The 22,298-nt window shown below is 34.5% G+C and overlaps 1 protein-coding gene across 1 annotated transcript; it reads left to right on the top strand.

Annotated features, from left to right (window-relative positions):
* The first annotated feature begins 9,585 nt into the window (after positions 1-9,585).
* LOC114714993 (glutamic acid-rich protein-like) lies at positions 9,586-10,556 on the top strand. Its single transcript, XM_028899790.1, has 3 exons — positions 9,586-9,779; positions 9,910-10,102; positions 10,188-10,556. The coding sequence occupies exons 1-3, from the start codon at positions 9,586-9,588 to the stop codon at positions 10,554-10,556; spliced, it is 756 nt and encodes a 251-aa protein (XP_028755623.1).
* The last annotated feature ends 11,742 nt before the right edge of the window (positions 10,557-22,298 follow it).

Here is a 22,298-nt window from a genome sequence, read left to right on the forward strand (position 1 = left end):
TTTGGTATGAATTTTATGTTGGGAATTGTGCCCTAGGGGCCAATCATTGTGTTATGAACATTGTTGATTTATGAATCTCTTAATTATGTTATCATATTATTTGCATGTTTACTATGATGACTATCCTTGGATAACTCATGATTTATCCTAAATGTCCTTGGTCGGTCATCTATATGGGAGCAGAGATGAAATATGGCCAGTATGACTTTGAAGATATAGAGATATAAATCAAAGTCATAGGCACACGTAAGAGTACAAGGTGTTGGACCGACCCGCTATGAGAGAGCTGCATGGGTTAAGTCATAAGCTTCTCTCATATACAAACCATGTCACTATGCCCTTTGACCTAAGATCATTATGGATTCCTACATGAGAAACGCTCAGCTTTGACCTAGTCAAAAGTCACTTTTGACCGAGTGATCATAAAGACTATGGTCAGGCTTAGTGGCTTTTTATGTGGAGGAATGTGAATGGTCAAGATGGAATTTATCCCTCACATTTGTAGAGAGATATTACTGGGCCCCTCGATGAGTGAGTTTGAGAAATGTATGGCCATACTATAATGGAAAGGTAGTTCTGTTTCTATACTTAGACTACTCAGGGATCGAGAAAGTAATGGTCATACATAGGAGGATGACGTTCTCAATGCCTCATCCATGACCAAAATGTCGTGTGACAAAAGGGACGTGATATGGTTGTATGAAAGGTTACATCGTTCAATGATCCTCATATGTTTTGGGTAGTCGTGATGTCTTGCTAGAGACCGCTTACGACTTGTGAGTCATTATAGTTAATGGCCCACTGCCAACTTCATATGGGCCTACAGGGTCGCACACAAAATAGCCCAACACGAGCTATGATATCCAGATTCATTGAATCTAAAATATGTCCAGATTCAATGAATAATATAGGGTGGATGTGTATATATATATATAAATTCGTATATATATATACATATTATATAAATATAAGAGATATTAATTGTTAGATTTAATTTATAAGGATAAATTAGATCTATATAAATTAATTCCGTCATATCTTTATTTTGAATTAAATAAATAGGTGAATTAAATCTGTGAGATGGATTTAATATAAACCATATTTATTTAATTGTTCTCTTATCTGATTAGGCAATATTTGATATTGTATTAATTTCAGAATTAATTTAGGATTAATTTCAAAATTAAATATCATTCATAATACCTATAGCATCCTATATATTTGATAGTAGGAGCTAGGGTTTTGTGTGTGTGAGAGTGAAAACACTAGCAGAGGAGAGACGGCCAAAACTAGAGAAGGGAGGACGGTTTCTTCAAAAATAAACCCTAGATAGACTAAAGGCGCTAGCACGTTGTTCGTGATTGGAGAGCTGGTCGTGTGGATACCGGTAGAGGAAGCCGACCGAAGTTGTCACTTCGACCGATAAAAGAGGTGAGCAGAGGCATCCTGAACAGCGAAATCCCCGAGTCACCAAGAAACCGAACATCGAAGGTAATGCTTCTTACTACTTGACTTAAACACAATCGGTAGATCCGGGCAAGGGATTGAAAATTTTAAAGTTTATTCCGTTGCGTGTCTTTCAATTCCCTTCATTTTATATTAATTTCCTCCTTATTTTAATGCCTTAATGATGAAGGAACATGGAAGAGACAAGTGTACGGTGTGATGGGAAAATAAGGTATTACGTGTACAGCTGGATGCAAGACACATGTACGGTCAAATGCAAGACACATGTACAGTCAGATTAGAAGCATGTGGATTGATGATGTAAGCATGATGTCATCATGATGAGGTAAGCATGATGTCATGGGACACTTGTCACCATAAGATTAAAAGAGAAAATGGACGATCCAGATCAAGCCATGTTTTTTTAATATCAACGGCCCAGATTCGGTCTTGTTTTCTATAAATACCCCTCCCCTCCCTCTCATTTCATCCTAAGCCATGGAAACCTTAGGGAAGCTCTGGCAAAATGGTTTCTAGAGAGAGAAAGAAGAGGGATAAAGAAAGGTCAAGTGGTCCCATGCAAGATCAAGCTCTAAAACAAGGTATGTTCATGGTTTTTGATGTAGTTTTCACTACTCTTGTTGTTGTTGAGCTTGGTTATGGATTTTAATTATTTTTGGGAGCTTGAAACCCTTAGGGTAGGTGCTGCACAAAATTGTTAAGTGTAAGGGAGGATGAAATTGATGTTAGATTAATGTTCAACGGTTTAAAAGGAACACAAATCAAGTGGTTTTATGCTAGAATTAGTTGAATTTCATGATTGTGTAACTTGAGAAAATGTTTTCTTGTGCCTAGGATGTTATTTTGATGATTTTAATGCTTCCAATGTGTTTAAAATGAAAAATTGTGTAGGGATAAGATGAAAGAATGAAGTTGGAAGCATTGGAATCAAAACTAGAAATTAAGTAGCAGATTTCGTTTTTAGCCTGGAACTAGGGGAAGGATTTGGATTTTGATGAATCTAAGCTCATATTTGGATTCTTTGGGAAAAATTGTGTAGGAGTGGCCTAATGAGTAATGTGACCCTTGTGACTGTGATTAGGAACAATTTTTACAAAACTAGAACACTACATTATAAATTAAGGAAAAAGAGATTAAGTTTAAGGACATAAGTCTTCCATATTGTGTAATTCTTGGTCCTGATAAGTAATGTGACGCTTGTGACTGTGATTAGGACCTTGAGGCATTCAAGAGAAGGCTTGGATGTGGTTGAGCAAGAAACTTTAATAGTTGGAAACAAAAAGGGAGTAAGAAGAAAGCTTAAGGACACAAGATAGCAAACTTTATCCTACACTTATGTGCTTAGTATTTGCTTGCATGTATGACATGTTTCTATGTTATATGATTTTATGAACTCATATGTGTTGTGATTGTGAATGTGTTTAAAATATGCCATAGGCCTATGTGTTTTATGATAAATGCATGATGATTACCAAACATGTCATTATGTTATAAAGATGTTAAGTTGCAAGCATATTATAAATGCCAAGTTTGCCATGTATGTTTGGGTGGTTATTGTTTGCTACTGAAATTTTCCTGAATCTCACCCTCCCTTAACCAACCATAATAGGTGATATGATCAAGCAAAGGACACATGAAGTGGAAGTAAGGAAAGAAGAAATTGGGAAGTTTGTTGTATTACGTTGTACACCGTATATACCGATGTATGTTGTAAATGTGCCATTGATGGTATGTGATGATAAATGATGATATTGACTTGTGTAATTAGCTATGATAATGTATGTGAATAGTTAGTGTATGAATGGAATTGTATTATGTATGGAAAGTTTTAATCATGAACTGTTAGTGCAAGTTAGGGGATCAGCTATCCCTAATTGAGCAACAAAATAGTGACAGAGTAGAAGTATGGCAAATGATTGACTCTGCTCATAAAATTTGGCATGATTAAAGTACACACCCTGAGCTTTAAAACAAGTGGTAGATCACTTAAAACGGATGTGTGTGCTAAGAGTTATGATTGCTCAAAGTTGGACTGAAAAATCTGGAATTTAACCAGTAAACAGTAACCTGAGAACCAATCACAAAGTTCAATCTACGGGCTTATTTTGTGAATCGCTTGAACCGTAACGCTTCCAAATGTAGACTCTGAGGGTTAAAGGTAGGATGTTTCAAGGTTATTATTCTAATTTAACCAAATTTGAAGATAACGGGAATAAAGTCTCATGATTGTCACGTGTTGATACAACAATTACTTCCACTTGCTATTCGAGGCATTATGAAAACTGATATGAGAAATACTATTACAAGACTTTGTATTTTTTACTGCCATTTGTAGCAAAGTCATTGATCCTGCTGAGTTGGATGAATTAGAAAATGAAGGTTATGTGATCCTCTCCCAATTGAAATGCATTTTCCTCCATCATTTTTTGATATCATGGTCCACTTGATAGCTCATCTTGTGCGAGAGATAAGACTTTATAGCCCTGTGTGTTTAAGATGGATGTACCCTTTTGAGAGATACATGAAAATCCTAAAAGCGTACTCTAAGAATCCTTATCGGCCTGAGGCATCAATTGTTGAGAGATATGTAGCTGAGGAGGCAGTCGAGTTTTGTAACGCATATCTTGATAGGGTAAAGGCAGTTGGTCTTCCTCAATCTCGACATGATCAGGGGAGAAGCAAGGGAACACGGGGTGTCGTAATGAGATCTATGTTAAGAAAAGTTGTAATGTAGGCACATCTATACATTTTAAACAACACGGATTAAGTTTTACCTTACTTGAATGCTCACAAGAATATGCTAAAGAACTTGAATCCAAGAAAGAACGATATACAACTAGCTAATGAACATAATAAGTCATTTGCATAGTGGTTTAAGCAAGAAGTGTTAAAAGATGGCAATCCTTCTGAGACAATACAAAGGCTAGTTGTAGGGCCTTCTTTTGAGGTTTCGTGTTAGTGTAGACGTGACATAAATGGTTATTCATTTTACACAAAAACCCAAGATGATAAGAGTACCATGCAGAATAGTGGGGTGATAGTAGTAGCGGAAGCTATGCAGTTTGCTAGTTCTAAAGACAAAAACCCAATATTGACGGCAATATCCTATTATGGAATAATAGAAGAGATATGGGGGGTTAGTTATACCAAGTTTAAAGTTCCCATCTTCAAATGTAAGTGGGTTAATAGTAATGCTGTGCAAGTGGATGAAGAATTTAGATTTGTTTTGGTTGATCTTGAGAGGTTTGGATATGGAGACGATCCATTTATTTTGGTAAGTCAAGCAAAACAAGTGTTTTTCGTTCCCAATCTAGCAAAAAAGAAATTGTCCATCATGCTTCAAGGTAAGAGGCAAGGAGTTGGTGGAAATGATAGTGACTTAGAGTTTAATCTTGATGAAACCCCGCCTTTCACAGCTACTCGACCTAAAACAGTTGAATTAGATTTGGTAGATGATGACTATGCTGTTAGAGATGATCATTGGGAAGGAATTTAAGAGGATAATCATTGTAAGGCTTAAATGAATTATTTGATTTTTTTTTTGTTAAATATACTTAATAATGTTTTATATTAACTTGATATTTCTTATTCTTACATTTATTAATTCTTTATTCTTCAAAAAGGAAATGGACGGATCTGGTCAACAGGGTTCTGGTGATGGCAGCTCTTTTACTAGCCAGAGAAAGAGTAGAGGGCGAACCCGTATGAGGTATTTGGCTTTACGTGATGAGACCACACAGCCTATGAGGATTACAGTGGAGTTTGATGATGATTTGAAGCCTATCACACCTTACTATCGGATCCACTTAGGATTTAATTAAAATCATTTTAGACCACATTGAATGGTCTTGGGCTCAAAAATTCATGAAAAATGCTAATTTTCGGATTTTCACTGTTCATCAGGTAAAAATCCAGTTTTCTGGCCCAACTTCAAAAATTCATAACTTAATCTAGAAAAATCGAAATGGGGTGGTTCAAGATTCCACTTAAAGCTCTTTAAGTGGTCTTTCAAAAAGAATCCTATGATCCAAATCCTTAGGAAAAAGCATCAGGTTTTTGTGAAATTCACCTCTGTCTATTTGACAAAAATCCTTTTTCCAGATTCTAAACCTTAAATTTGGAAAATCATTAAAAATCATGTACTTGGCCATTTTTAAGGTGCTATCTATCAATTTGAAGCTCAAGACATAAACTCTAAGCATACTAAATTTTGTGCAGAGATTTATTCGGTAACTTAATGAAACGTGGCTCTAAACTAACATCCTGCTTAGGGATTACAGCACCAACCATGGAATTTATACATAATCAAATGTCCATGAATTTTTATGCATCTTGCTCTTGGGAGTTTTAGGCCCTAAAATGTTAGATTATATTTGGGGGATGAGATTTTGAGAAATCCCAGTAGCAAGATCAATCAACCAAGACATTAACAAGCATTAATTACAAGCATTTCAACATTTTGCTATTAATAGGGAACTACATTACCTCGTACATATAGCACTCTAACATGTAATAGCCAAGGCACATAAAGAAAGGAGTATAGCTACACAATCATCATCCTTCTCATCATTTAGTTCAACCATATAATAGCACATGAAATTGCATAGCAATCAATGCAACATTGAACATTAAGGTCAATTAAATCTTACTACCTCAATCCAATGCTCTTTGATTTTCTTGTTCTTCTTTCTTGCTTCCACAAATTCCAAACCCTAACATGGCAATCCACAAAAATGGCAGCAAGGATCATCAACCATTCCACATAAGAATCAATATCATAACTCAAGTAACTCCTAAACCCCTTAAAGCTTCTATCTTTGTTCTTGAGTTTTTAGAGTTGGTTTCCATAAACCCTAAAAATTCCCTCTTGCCCTTTTCCTACATGGTTTTTCATGTAGATTCCAAATATCTACTTGTATTTAAGAAAATAAAACTTCCTCTTTCAGTTTCAGCTTGGCCGAACCATTAGGGTTCCTTATCCAAAAATTTCAACTTTGATTCTATGGCTTCCAACACTTGTTCTTTAGGTTTACCCTACACCATTTTTCATTTTGAACACAATGGAAGCCTCAAAACTTTGAAAAACTCATCCTAGGGTCCAGATCTTGGTTTGGCCAAACTATACCTCTTGAAATTCAACCATGAAAAACTTTTCAAAACAACACTAAACCACTTGAAACCATCTTAAATCATAGTGTTCTAACTATGTTTAACAACAAAACTTCCTTCCCTACACTATATCCATTTCGGCCAGCAACAAGAAGGGAAAGAAGTGATTTTTCCAACCATACAACTCAATAAAACAAAGCAAGCAACATCTTAAGACAACTTACCAAGCTTGGATCTTAGTTGAAAGGTCAAATAGGCTTGCTTTTTGCTTGATTTCCCTTCAAGTTCTCTCTCTTTCCCTCTCTTCATGCTTTGGACGAAATATGATATGATTTAGGGGGGAGGAGGAGCTCATTAATGTTCATAAAATATCCCACCAACCATCATTAATGATTTGCCAAGTGTCATAAGCCTACTTTGTCTTAATCCTCTCTCTTAATTAACTTAAATCGTAATGTAATTAAATTCCAAAGTCAAGATCCTCTCCATTGGTAGCTTGACACTTGAAAAGCTTTAATTACCATCCATTAAAGGCTTGACAAGTGGCAACTTATGGCCAAGCAAAGTGCAAGACTCCAATTAACACTTTATCGGTGCACTTTTACTCCGAGTTTAATTTCTTTTCTATAATTACAGCATTCTGGCCTCTATAATTATTTTCTGTTAAATCTATAAATTATTCTCCTCATTTTTATCTTTCCAAATTTCCCTCTTTGTCTCAAATTTAATTTCCCAATAATTAAATAAAAAGGAAAATTATTTTCCTTCTCTTTAGTGATTTTTCCTCTTTTCAAAGGAATTGGAAAAAATCTTGGAAACTTGATGGTCTTCTTTTAATTTCATAATCTCTCATAATTTCTTGGGATATCATAGGAATTTTCTTGGGATTTTATTCTCCTTAAAAATGTTTATTTGGAATTTTCCAAATAAAGGACCTTAAACTAGCTTAAATCGCCTTTAAATTCCTTTGTAATTTCTCTAAGGGTAATTTGGTCATAAGACCAATTTTATAATCCCATATAATTCTCAAGAAACATTGTCCTTATTTTTTCTTAATTTTCTGAGACTTGAAAATATTTTTCCATAATTATTCTTGACCAATTTTTCTTAATTAGTCAAACTTTTCATAATTGGCTTGGAAAATTAAAATAATTATTTTCCACCAAAATTCTTCTATTTCTCCTTGTCACTTTTGACCCTTAATTATTTAGGAATATTTCTTATTCCTAATTATCGTACTACTGGATCTGACATTTCTCCCCCTCTAAAATAAATTTCGTCCTCGAAATTTAAAGCGGATCTTATTGGAAAAGTTCAGGATACTTTTCCTTCATCTTAGTCTTTATCACCCTCATAGCTTTTTCTAGCATAAGACCTTTCCAAACAACCTCGACCAGCGGAATCTGCCTGTTTCTCAGCTGTTTGACTTTTTCATCAATGATTCGCTTTAGTCTGATCTCAAAGACGGGTTGTCTTGGAGCACAATGTCATCATAGCTTGTGACATACGTCGGGTCTAGATGGTACTTCTTTCATTAAGAGACATGGTAGACATCATGAATTTGACTTACATTCAGGGGAAGGGTCACTTTTAATCTACTGTTCCACTCTTGGACAAAATTTAAAACGGTCTAACATACTTTGAACTTAACTTCTTAAGCTTTAGGGATTGACTGACTTCTGTTGTTGGTTACACTTTAATCACCAACTTCAATCTTTAACGGTTTCCTTTAATGTCTGATAGCTCTTTTGTCTACTTTGAGCCATTAGAAATTTTTGCTAAATAACTTTAATCTACTGGGATGTCTGATCCATTATATTAGGGTCTTCTTTTAATTTCATAATCTCTCATAATTCCTTGGGATATCATAGGAATTTTCTTGGGATTTTATTCTCCTTAAAAATATTTATTTGGAATTTTCTAAATAAAGGACCTTAAACTAGTTTAAATCACCCTTAAATTCCTTTGTAATTTCTCTAAGGGTAATTTGGTCATAAGACCAATTTTATAATCCCATATAATTCTCAAGGAATGTTATCCTTATTTTTTCTTAATTTTCTGAGACTTGAAAATATTTTTCCATAATTATTCTTGACCAATTTTTCTTAATTAGTCAAACTTTTCATAATTGGCTTGGAAAATTAAAATAATTATTTTTCACCAAAATTCTTCTATTTCTCCTTGTCACTTTTGACCCTTAATTATTTAGGAATATTTCTTATTCCTAATTATCGTACTACTGGATGTGACAGCCTATAGGAAAGATTGGGGCTCAATTTACTAGTTATGTGGGTTATCTCGCACGCAGTAAAATTGGGATTGACATTCCTAGCTGGAAGAAGGTGGACAAAGATTTGAAGCAAAACATTTGGGAGGATATCTTGGTACATTATGGATTGTTTTCTCTACTTGTTTCAATTATAATTGCTTATTTACTTTATAACTCTATGTTATTGTATTACAACTGACATTTCATATTCTCGCCACTGAGTAAATGAAGACCGTCTGTTTAAGCAACTTGATGAATGGCAGAGGAATTTTAAATCCATTCTTACAAAACATTATATTCGTGGAAAAAGAAAGAAGAAGGAGAAATATGTGTCCCTATTTTCTACCTATTGCTCCCCCACAAAATTCAAGGAAGTAGTAAACTTTATAAATGGCAAAGAAAATTTAAAGCCCAAGGTAGAAGAAATAGGGTTTAGCCATCTTCTTGGTATTACTTTGAATAAGCTGTGCAAAGATTTATGTCTGGAGTTGATTCATGCATGTGACCCCCCAAGTAAACAAATCACCATAAGGGCGAAGACAAAGAAGGTAACTGGTACAGATGTTAGGAGGGTGCTTGGATTACCAGATAAGGGCTCCAAAGTGAAGTTAGATGGCTTCATGGATGAAGTAAATGAGCTGAAGAAGGACTATACTCCACTGACATATTCTCAAGTTGCAGAGAAGATAATGAGTGATGAATAAGATGGAAACTTTGAATTCTATTTTGCTCTTTTCACAATGGGAACTCTTCTTTGTCCCACAGGAAGTGCAAGTGTGAGTGAGAAGGTGCTAAAGATAATGGCTTGCATAGAAAATAAGTGGCAAAATTTTGACTGGGCTTCGTTTGTGCTTGACGAACTCAGTAAAGAAATTAAACGGTACAATAAGAGTAGTAAGGAAGGACAGACCCAGGGTGCCAAAGTTGTTGAAGGGTGCACCTACTTTTTATTAGTACTTGCATATTTCCTTACAAAATAAATGATGTTGGATATGGTTTGATCATTAAACTGTTAATGTATTGTGTAATTTGATTTTTGAGTCATGTTTTTTCTTTCTCTGTAGCTATACTTCCTGCAAAGATTCCCTTTGTAGGGAGGTGAACCGAAAGACAAAGACGCCGCATTGGGATGATAAGGCCATGAAGAGTAGAATTGATGCAGAAAAGGAGAGTCGACATGGCATTTTCTACAATCCACCCTCTACTAAAGTGAATGAGTCAACACAACTGGGAAACAATAAAAGTTTCCACCATCCGGTGAGTAATACCAATGTGGTAATGTCTGTTGGTCAGACTTAATATCTGTTTAATGACATACATTTATAATGTGTAAGACATTAAGGAGTTTTGGGTCAATTTCAACAACACATTGAAGAATGAAATGGCCAAGATTCAAAACTTTGTTTGTGATGAATTGGTTAAGTTGGAAAACAAAATTCTTAACTGGGGAAGCAATGAAGAAGTCAATTATGAGCAGTCAGATGAAAATAAGAAAGATGAGCATGAAGAAGGAAAAGAACACTACACTGAGGAGGATGAAGATGAGCAGTCACAACATGATGAAGTTATGATTGTAGAAGGGGAAGAAAAACATCAAAGTGGTGAGAAATCACATGATGATGAACAACAAGAAGAAGAAGAGGAAGATGAAGACAAGAATGACAATGTGAGAGAAAATAAAGCTACAAAAAAGGATACTAAAGGTGAATAGGCAGTTGAAACTGAAGAATGGAACGAAAAAAGGAAAATGGTGGGCAAAGCGGTACAGCTACCCACAAGGAGGTCAAGTAGACATAAACTCCCAGCAGTAAAATCTCCTTACATGTCTAATTATGGTAGAAAGGTGAAAATGAGTAACAGGGATGCATTTTATACTATTTGTACTGAGTGGTGTCAACCAGATGAGGCTCAAGAGTAAGTATAGTCAGTTATTATGGAAAAGACAGCCTGTGAATAATACTAGTATGCAATACTGACTACTTATTTCCGCTTTCATATTTGTTGTAGGGTCATGGTAGATATGTTTGGGCATTTGAAAATACAAGCAAACCTGCAAGCACTGGGTCCCAAAAGGTGGATAAGCAACAGGGTACGTGCACCTATTCAATTTACATCAAAGTGGCCATATATGGAATGTGCCACATTTTTAATTTTCCTGCTCCTTTAATCTACAGATCATGACTCTAATTGCCTACACCTTCACTGCTGACCAACAGGAGAATGTCTCTGTGGTTAAAAGACATATTTGATGCAGATTTCACGGTTAGTGCTATCCCCTGTTAATGGGTCAATGCTTTAAATTGTTCGGTCAAGTTATCAGTACAGTTTCTTCACTGACAATTTGCATTGCTATGCAATTTTCTGTTGTGATAGGCAAGGATGGTACAGGAACACACAGCATGCCAAGTGGACAAACATCTGAAAGAACTACTCCCCCAACACCTGGGATACAATTTGGCTGAATGTGAATACATATTTGCACTTGTTTTGTTTGCACTGCATTGGTTTTGCTTTGTGTTTGAACTGAGCACATAAAGTTTTATGTGCTGGACTCTCTATATGGTGGCGAGGATACAATGAAGCACCAAAAGAAGAAGAAAAAGTCTAATTCAGAATTAAAGGGGCAGCAAATGATGGCGCAAACTTGTATAAGTACTGTAATTATTGTTCTACTTTTTTGGACAACCATAGTATCCCCTATGTGATAATCATTTGTAATTGTGTAGAGGGTACACTTTATTGAAATACTAAGGAGAGTCAAGCCTGAGTTGGAGACTTTGGCCAACCAAGATTCAAACAATGTCATCTTGTATCCCACGGTTCATGTTCAAGAGAATACGTGAGTCTTTTGTTCACTGTAAGTTATTTGTCATAAATTATCATCGACATAGATAAGCCAACATTATGATGTGTTCATTTTTTAGTCATGAATGTGGGGTTCATGTCATCACATATCTAAGATAGTGGCCTGACCCACAAGAGAAGGATGGAGTTCAATTCACCATGCCTTATTATACAGCAGTAGGTGTTGAATTATATGTTAATGACTTCATGCATCTGTGTGAACTTACTGAGAAAAGTTATTATTGTCCCATAGGATTAATACACATCTATACGGTGAGCTGTTGTGGTGGCTTGTGACTCATAAAAGAAACATCAAGTCAGATACTGTTGCCAAACACCTTAACCAAATTAACACACAACGTAAGAGAAAGCGCTGACAGAGCAAATTCCTACCTTGTAGCTTTCACTGATAAGCACTGTAATTGTTGTTGTGAACACTTTATGTGGACTTAAATGTTGTGCATACAAAAGATGTTAATAAAGTCTGTTTTGATGGATTCATATTATCAGTACCTGTTTACTTTGATTAGATGTACAGTTGACAACAGAAATAAAGGAATTTGCAAGAATGATACAGAAATTAACACCAAATGTTCATCCATTTCCAACTGAACAACCTACATTAAGGATTAGCTCTTTGCACGAACGATTAGACAATTTGCAAGAGAGACAAATAATTTAACAACAATAATTAGACCATTCACAAGTGTCGGTCATCAGCTGAATAACGTGTCCTCTTACATATGCAAGTGCCCTCCTTCACCTAAACAAGATGTCCATTTCCATGTGGAACTAGGGAATTTGCAACCCCTATACATATATTCAAAACTGGAATCAGTCCATATACATGTGCCGTCCTTGACCTGAACAGGGTGTCCATTTGCAAGGGGGACTAGCAAATTTGCAAGACACATACTTGGCTTCACATGTGAAAGTAGTCTATTCATATATGGACTGGTTTACCTGAAGCATGTGTCCGTAAGGGAACAAGTGGGGGAGAGCCCATTTGCAAGGGGGACTAGCCAATTTGCAAGACACATATTTGGCTTCACATGTCGAAGCAGTCTATTCACATGTGGACTGGTTCACCTGAAGTATGTGTTCGTGAGGGAATAAGTAGGAGAGAGCCCATTTGTAAGGGGGACTAGCCAATTTGCAAAACACATACTTGGCTTCACATATGGAAGCAGTCCATTCACATGTGGACTGGTTCACTTGAAGCATGTGTCCGTGAGGGAACAAATGGGAGAGAGCTCATTTGCAAGGGGAACTAGCCAATTTGCAAAATATATACCTATATTCACATGTGGAATCAGTCTATTCACATGTGGACTAGTTCACCTAAAGCATGTGTCCGTGAGGAAACATGTGTGGGAGACCTCATTTGCAAAGGGGACTAGCTAATTTGCAAGACACATACCTAGCTTCACATGTGGACTGATTCACTTGATGCATATGTCCGACTTAAGTGTGGGAGAGCCCATTTGCAAGTGGGACTAGACAATTTACACCATACATGCACATTTTCACAACTATAAATAGTCTGTTTGCATGTGACCTACTCGTACTTAAGGAGGTGTCCGTGAGTGAACAGGTGTGCGAGGGCCCATTTGCAAATGAGATTAGACAATTCGCAATATAGATACATATAGTTACAATAAAAAATAGTCCATTTGCATGTGGACTGATTCACCTAGAGAATGTGTCTGTGTGGTTCCATGCATATACCATTTGCAAGTGACATTAGACAATTAGCAACATATATATATATTCACAACTGGAATCAGTATATTTCCATGTGACGACCTTCACCTGAAGAAGTTATCCGTGAGTGGATAGGTGGGGGAGAGCCTGTTTACAAGTGACATTACACAATTTGCAACATACATACATATATTTACAACTAAAAACAATCTATTTGCATGTGGACAGATTACAGCCTAACATAACCTGGGATAGCTATAGTCACCTACTGTCATGAAATATTTCAATTATTAACAGTACTAGACAAAATATAATCCAACCCACCACCAATAAATCAAAATGGGTTGTCATAGCTACTTCCCCAACAACTCAAGAACTACATAGTGGGGCTCATTTATGTACAAAGTAGCTGTATATTAAACCAAAAAAATAAAAGACTATTTTCAGCAACAAAGTCACCAAGATTTCGGGTTACTGCAAGTCTTTTTAGTGTGATCAACTTCACCACATCTTGAGCAATGATACAGTTTCTTCTACTGGAATTATGATTCAATCCTCCTAACTCTAGGTCTTCCAGCACGACGAGTTGTCAATGGTGGTTGCAGGAAGATGATGGACAAGTAATCTTCATATCAAAGGGAATCTGGCCTAGGGATATCATGGGTCTCAATTGGAATCATGAGTCTACCATAAATTTTCTTTAGGGATGAGAGTAAAAAGCAATCCTCGACATATGCATATATATTACCAAGTACCTTCTTGATTGCAGCACATGCATGTGGGCAAGGTAGCCTAGACATTTGCCAACCTTTGCAAGTGCATTCACGTAACACAAGATTTACCCGCACATCTAGACTTCCCCATCTAACCCTAAAATTGTTCATTCCATAATCTTGCATATCCATTCTTTCTGATCTGGCCACATGATCCATCAACTTTTCCTCTATAGTAGGTCCCACACCATTGGTCCAATTCCTCATGGCTTCTTTGCTATTGTACATCTTGTTTGCCAATTTTTCCCTATGCTCATGTATCAAGACAGCTATGTTGTGCTTCCTCTCACCAACAAGCCAAGCATTAAAGGATTCAGCTAGATTTGTTGTGATATTGTCCCACCTCTTGTAAGGAAATTTGCTTTATGCCCAACTTTCAATATCTCCATTTGTTTGAAGCCATTGTCCCAATTCTGGACAAAATCCTATTAGCTTTTCCATTCTGCGATCAAAGTTCTATCAAGTCTTGTGTATGCAATAGAATCAAGTAATTTTAGTGCAACTTCCTTTGTCTATCTGATGGTCCTCCTCTTTCCCCTAGTTATCTTCAAGAACTCAGCACTGTAATTCTCCTTCACATGACGATAGCAAAAAGCATGTCGATCTCCTCCAAACACGGCTTGCACTGCACCTTTTATTGAGTTGTGCCTATCCAATACTATTGTCACTTCTAAAGATCCCGTAACATCCTTTATGTTGCCAAGAAACCATGCCCACTCATGAAGCGTCTCACCTCCAACAATTGCATATGCAAGTGGGAATAATTCATTATCCGCGTCATACGCTTGTGCTCCCAATAACATACTTTTGTACAGACCACTCAAGTGGCATCCATCCACATATAATATAGGTCTACCACCTTTCAAAAACCCTTTCATACAGCAACCATATGCAATAAATATAGCTTGAAATCTATTACCTGACGATGCAACCCACTTTGTTACCATTTCTGGATCACGTTCCTTTAGCCTTTCACATATCTAAAGGATTAACATATAAGACTCCTATGGACAACCATGAATTGTGCCAATGCTCTCTCTTTCGCCCTATATGCTTATTGGTAGTTAAGGCTCAACCTATAATCTCTTTTCAAATCCTATCTAATGTCATTGGAGATTTGTGTATGCAAGAAATCAACTCATCTACTATGACTACTGAAGTAAGTTTGCACCTCTTTCTGTGAGGGACAACTAAGTTGTCTTGTGCATAATGTAAGTGTTCACTGTTAAATCTTCTCACAACTAGGATGCCATTCTTCTCATCTACTCCATATGCTGAAATTTCCCAGGGACAATCATCTACATAGTACTTCACAATCATCTTATGCCTATCATTCTTTACATATCGATAACCAAAGTCGTGTGCAAGGCTATACTTATATAATGACTCTCTAAAATGTTCAGCACTAACAAAGGTTTGCCCTTTTGACATCAACAAATATGCCTACTTTGATAAATTCATTACCGCTATTGGGGTTGGCAACATTTCCATACCTAGACTTCCTATCAGTGTTGGCACATCTTGTACGGGAGATATGTTTATGTTGTTTGTGTCTAGATCCAATTCAATTGGAGATACTGACATTCCATAAGGGCCAACCAAATCATCTAACCTGCATATATAGCTATTGAGTATTACAGTTCAGTTTATCAAAATTGGACAGATTTCTTATCCTACACACAATGTTAATAAAACCAATTGAAAACAGCTTACTCTTATGCACTATCTAGCTATGACACTTGTGTGAAGTCTTTCTCATTCTCACAAACATAAACATGGCCACTACTATTATTGTACTCAATTACTTGTCCAACACCAATATCATCAATAAGATCCAAGAATGTGTCCCGGTCAAAGCTAACTGTGTACTTCATTTTATATTCACAAGTCCCTGGCCACACATCATGAGCTACCATGCATTATAGTTTTTCATATGTCATCCCTTCTCTAATCAATCTTCCAATAATGATGCCCCCTTCATAAATGAATTTTCTTTCTGAGGTCTTTACAAAATGCCCTCCAACATGAAAGATGCAAAATAATTGTTTCCCACTGCTACAAGCCATTTATCCTCTATTACTGCACATCAAGCATGACTTTTAATCAACTTTTAGTAATTAAAGACAGTGTACGTTTACATCAGCAATTTGACAATTGACAACAAGAATTAGTACTTTTGCAACACTAGATTGCTTTTTCTCGTACACAACTAGAATTAGCAAATTTACCATCCTAATGCATATTTTCACCATTCCTTTGCATATCTACCTATCATATAACCCATTTCAGCCCACACACCCATTTCCCTTTCATTTCGGCCTACCTAAGTTCCTTTAGTAGCGTTTTATACTCAATGTGCATCCACTTTTCAAAAATCACAAACACCATATCTTCAACAACTTAAAACAGCATGAGCATGAATTTCTTAAACCATAAACACTGTCAGATTTACAACTCACTCCCAACCTACATACCCATGCACTTAAATACTCATTTCTTCCTTATTCACCCATCACAACCCACTTGTGCTAACCAAATCACATGAACAAAACCAAAATTTTGAAAACAAAATCTTACCTCCCACGCCAAGTTGACGCCACTTCCTGAGAAGACGTAACACTGTAGGGTACACTAGCAATTTCTCTCCCTTGCACCAACTCTAGCTTGGAGTTCGACAGACAGCAAAGGCACAGACCTTAAAAGTGAAGCTCTGCCACTGGGTTTTCTCAACTCATGGTTGTCAGCTATCTCCCTTCATCACTGGTGTGCTGCATGGGAGAGGTAGGAAATAGTGCTAACTCCCCCCTTTCTGTCTTTCTTCTCTCTTTTACACCACTGATGATATGTCTCATTTTTGGGGGGAAATAAGTATTTACTAGGGGCAGTGGCGTCATTTCGTTTGTGGAATTAATATCAGATTGGCCCCTTGGTTCTGCATTGAGGTTTCAGAAAGTTTTGGGGGCTCTTTGACATTAATTGTGTTCTGCAGTCCTTAAGTGAAATTTTCCCTTAAAATAATTACAACACCAACAATATATATGTCTACATTACCTTAATCATCAACTAATGCTACTTATTCAATCTCCAATGCTGTTTAATTCATTTTTTCTATTCAAATGACAAGAAATCTTCTTATTCCTTCCCGTACATATATACTAATAACTTGATTTGATGGGCAAATATATCTAAAATTAGTTATTTTTTCCTTCTCAATAGCCAAAGAAAATAGGCATGGTACATTTTGATTTTCTTCTGATTCACTTTGGGGATATTATAAAGCATGCACCTTTGTATCATCCTCTTGCTCTTATCATTATTTCTTAATTAAGAAATCTAGAAGAAAAACACAAAGGTCGAATAAGAAGGCATCAATAGAATAAAGGTATAGGCTTAACAGGATCTTACTTGATAAGGAGTTAAAAGAAAACGTAGAATTGCGAAGAGATGAGAAGGAGTGAATGGTTTTCATATGCGAGTTTGAAAGCTAAGGTTGAGGTAATAAAACAAGGGCTGAGAATGGTTTTCGAACACGAATACGAAAACAGAGTTGAGAACAGTGAGTGACAAAGGCATCAAATGTGACTGTAAGAATAGCAGAGAGGTTGATAGTGAACTTAATGGCAAGCGGAGTGGCTGAGAATGTCAAATTGAGCGGTAGGATTGGAGAAGTATGTGGCTCTTTTTCTTTTTCAGACAAGAGAGTTCAAGGGAGTCTAGATGAAATAGAATATAGGTTTAGCAGGGGCAATATAGTCTTTTCATATTTTCTCTCATTGCAATCAACTCCCTTTGGGACTTTTGATTAATTACAATGTTTGAAGGGACCATTTTGTAGTATTTTTTGTTGCATGACAACTCAGTGTCATTTTCTCTTTTTTAAATCAAGTTCATTAAAATATTTCCTTCCCTTGCCTCCATTTTTCTCATACCAAACGAACCGTACTTAGAGTATGAAATGAATTTCTCCCATTAGCTAATAAATTGATTATTTAGTATTTGCATCCTAGAACATTCAATCAGCTGATTAGTTTTTTGATAAAACTAATTTGTCAATCCTTGTAATTTTCTTAAGCTTTCAATTAGATCCTTGTGTTTTTTGTATTGAGTCCTTTAAGATTACTCTGTTAGATCCGTTAGTCCTTTACATGCAAAACTGTTAAATTAGGATTAACGGTTATAAAAACTTTGGCAAAGAATATGTAAGATAGAAAGTAAGTAAAATTAGTTAAAAATTTTAAGCTCACTTCTTTAATTTTTTAAATCAAGTTCATTAAAATATTTCCTTTCCTTCCCTTTATTACTCTCATACCTAATGAACTATACTTACAACATCAAAACAAATTTCTGCCATTCAACTATTGATTTAATGATTTAGGATTTGAGCCCCTACATAGTCAATCAGCTGATTAGTTTTTTGGTAAAATTAATTTGTCAGACCTTGTAATTTTTTTATGTTTTGAATGAGGACTTTGTGTCTTTTTTTTTTTTGCCTTTTTATTGGGTCCTTTAAGATTACTTCATTAACTTCGTTAGTCCTTTACAAGTAAAACTATTAAATTGGGATTAGTAGTGTTAAAAACTCTATAAGGAGAATATGTAAGATAGAAAAGTAAGCAAAATTAGTTAAAAGTTTTTAACCCCACTTTTCTAATTTTTTAAATCAAGTTCATCAAAATATTTCATTTCCTTCTCTCCATTTCCTTCATACCAAACGAACTATAAATAGAGTATCAACACAAATTTCTCTCAATCAACTAGTAATTCCATGATTTAGTATTTGAGTACCCAAACATTCAATCAACTAATTAGTTTTTTGGTAAAACTAATATGGAAGTCCTTATAATTTTCTTATATTTTGAATCATGTTCTTGTTTTTTTTTTATTGGGTCCTTTAACATTACTATGTTAGATTCATTCATCCTTTACATGTAAAACTATTAAATTGGGATTAAAGGTGTTAAAAACTCTGTTATGATAATATGCAAGATAGAAATGTAAGCAAAATTATTTAAAAGTTTTTAACCCCACTTCTCTAATTTTTCCAATCAAGTTCATTAAAATGTTTACTTCCCTGTCCTCCATTTTTGTCATACCAAACGAACCGTACCTAGAGTATCAAGACAAGTTTCTCCATTCAACTAGTGATTTAATTATTTAGTAGTTGAGTCCCCAAACATTCAATCAGCTAATTAGTTTTTTGGTAAAACTAATTTGTTTGTCCTTGTGACTTTTTTAAATTTTGAATCCAGTCCTTGAGTTCTTTTTCTTTTTATTGGATTTTTTAAGATTACTCCATTAGATTTGTTAGTCTTTACATATAAAACTGTTAAATTGGGATTAACAACATTAAAAACCTAATTAGGAGAATATGTAAGATAGAAAAGTAAGCAAAATTAGTTAAAAGTTTTAACCTCACATCTCTAATTTTTTAAATCAAGTTCATTGAAAAATTTCCTTTCATTCCCTCCATTTCCCTAATGCCAAACTGTAACAACCCATATAAAATTAAAAATAAAGTTAAATTACTGCATGAAAAAATTACGTAAACTTTTTTTTCAAAAATTTAAAAGAAAATTTAAGTTAACTTATAAGTCATACGTGTATCTCATACCCAATAAGATCCTCCTAGCACTCTAACACACTCTTAAAACAAAATAATTTAAATCTTACAAAAAATATATGATCATAAAAATATTTAGATTTAGTAAACTTAGCAACAGAAAATTTCAAATTTTTATATTAACCTCCTCTTCATCCATAATACACTTAAAAACTCTGATTTATGAGAAGATATACCTTTTTTTTTTTAAATATTACCTCCTTATTAAATTTAACTTACTTTCAAAGAATATTATCTAAGATACTTTTTAATTGATTACTTAACAAGCTGTTAGATAACAATCCACTTTGGTCAAAAAAAATCCACAAAATATTTTGAAATTCAAATTTCAATATAAATTAAGCGATTTTCATCTTATCTTATAGATAAGAAAAAAATATATTAACATTTACACAACAAATGAAACTGATGTGAGTAATGATAATTAGATTTAATAATTTTAAAATAAGTATCACATAGATATGGTTAATGATTTTCTTATTAAGAGGGGAAGAAAAGAAACGTTGGAGTATATATACTTTTTGCTAGGGTTAAGATGTGTAAATTTCTCTAATGTCACCTTACCTCTCTACCCCTCCTCCTTCGCCCCTGTGGCACCATCCTCCTCTTCTTGGGTGCCAAAATCCTATGAGAGTTCTTTATAGTACGATCTCTATTATTTGGTGGGTGATGTTGAGAAGATTTTTATTGCAATAAGGGGTGTACCGTCAGCGGTAGCAAAAAGAAATCTCCACTATCGATGTCGTCAGGTGAGGGTGTAAATAGCAAGGTGGCGACCATTTGTTTCACCTTTCCATCCTCTTAACTTTATTTACAATTTTCTTATTTTTCTCATTCCAGCATGCTTGGGAAGCAATTCAAAATTATTTTACATCTCTCTTTATACTTTCGAATCATGAGAATTTGTTCCAATAATTTTTTGGGTGATTTTTTTTTGGGTGTTTTGTTTGTCTTGACAAAGGATTGTTTCTTGAATTCAAATAGGTGTGATGATATTTGTTAGCATTGATCTTTAACCGATACTTTTATATTTATGTTTGCTTTTCCTCTCCAGTTTATGATTTTTTTTAATCTTTTCCTAACTTTTCTTTTTAACGAATTTTGATTTTAATATTGGCATTTTCAAAATATAAACTGATTTATTGTCTTTAATGCAAAAACAAATTATGTTTTTTTTTTCAAGTAATTGTTTCATTTTTACTTTTTTTTTTTTTTTTTTTTTGGATTTCAAAGTTTCTTAATAATTTCAAAAACTAAATTGATATATATTTAACAGTGAAAAATAGGTTGGTTTTATTTAACTAATTCTTTCATTTTCCCTTCCCTCAAATCTTTTTCATTAACTTGATTTTAAAACTTTGTTAATTTTTTGAAAATTAAGTAGATTTAGTTTGTTGGAGAAAGAAAAAAATTATGTTTTCTTATTATTTCAATTAATTCTTTATTTTTACTTTCTTTAAGTTTTTTTTATCAATTTATTTCAAACTTGTTTGATGTTTTCAGAAAAAAAATAAAACTGATTTTTTTTTCAAATGGAGGGAAATTATTTTTTCAAATATTTATTTTCTCATTTTACTTCTTTAAATCTTTTATTTTTTTCTCCATAACTAAATTGATTTCAAGTTTTATTTACGTTTTAAAATTTTTTTATATATATTTCTTGAAATGTATGGTGTGCGTATAGAATGTATGTGTAAGTATTGAAATGTTAGAATATATAGTAGTATTGGAATATATCTAGAAGTACTGGAATGCGTAACACACATTTGGAATATATGGCATATATATGGAATGTTTATTGTTATGCATTTAGATTGGAATAGAAGTATTGGAACGTATATATATTGGAATGTATAAGTGTTAGAATGTACATATATGTATTTGGAATGCACATACATATAAGGAATGTATACAAGTAATGTGTGTGTAGATGGGACGATTATTCATCACTATGAATTATTCAATATATGACTGTAAGGAATGTATTAGAATGTAAATATATGTATAGGTGGGACGGTTATTTCTTACCAAGAGTTATATGATATATGAGTGTATGAAATGTATTGAAACGTATAACTATAGGTGGGACGGTTATTCCCCCCATGAGTTATATGCGATATCCTATATGAGATATTGGAATAGATAAAGATATGATATATTGGAATATATTTATATATTCATGGAAGAGGTGATTATTTTCCCACATGATTGGCGTTGGATGATGATTGAATGTTTGACGATTGGTACTTAACTGTCTATTTTGTGGATGAAGATTGAGAAAATTTGTATTCTTCTTATTGCGTAAAATTTTCAACGTCACATTTGAATAATCACTATAAGAAAACATACCTGTTACCTCCCCCATTCATGTCTGTTTACAAAAATAGAGGAGAAAAAGTGAGTATTCTTGTATGTTTGAGTAAAACAGACAAGAATAAGCTCCGTTTTCTCGTCTCTTTACGAAAACAGACGAGAACTAGAGCTTCTCATCTGTTTCATTAGTAACACACGA

This window comes from Neltuma alba, unplaced genomic scaffold (assembly GCF_004799145.2).
Source record: "Neltuma alba isolate B1F8T4 unplaced genomic scaffold, ASM479914v2 tig00001981_pilon, whole genome shotgun sequence".
Taxonomy (NCBI): Eukaryota; Viridiplantae; Streptophyta; class Magnoliopsida; order Fabales; family Fabaceae; genus Neltuma; species Neltuma alba.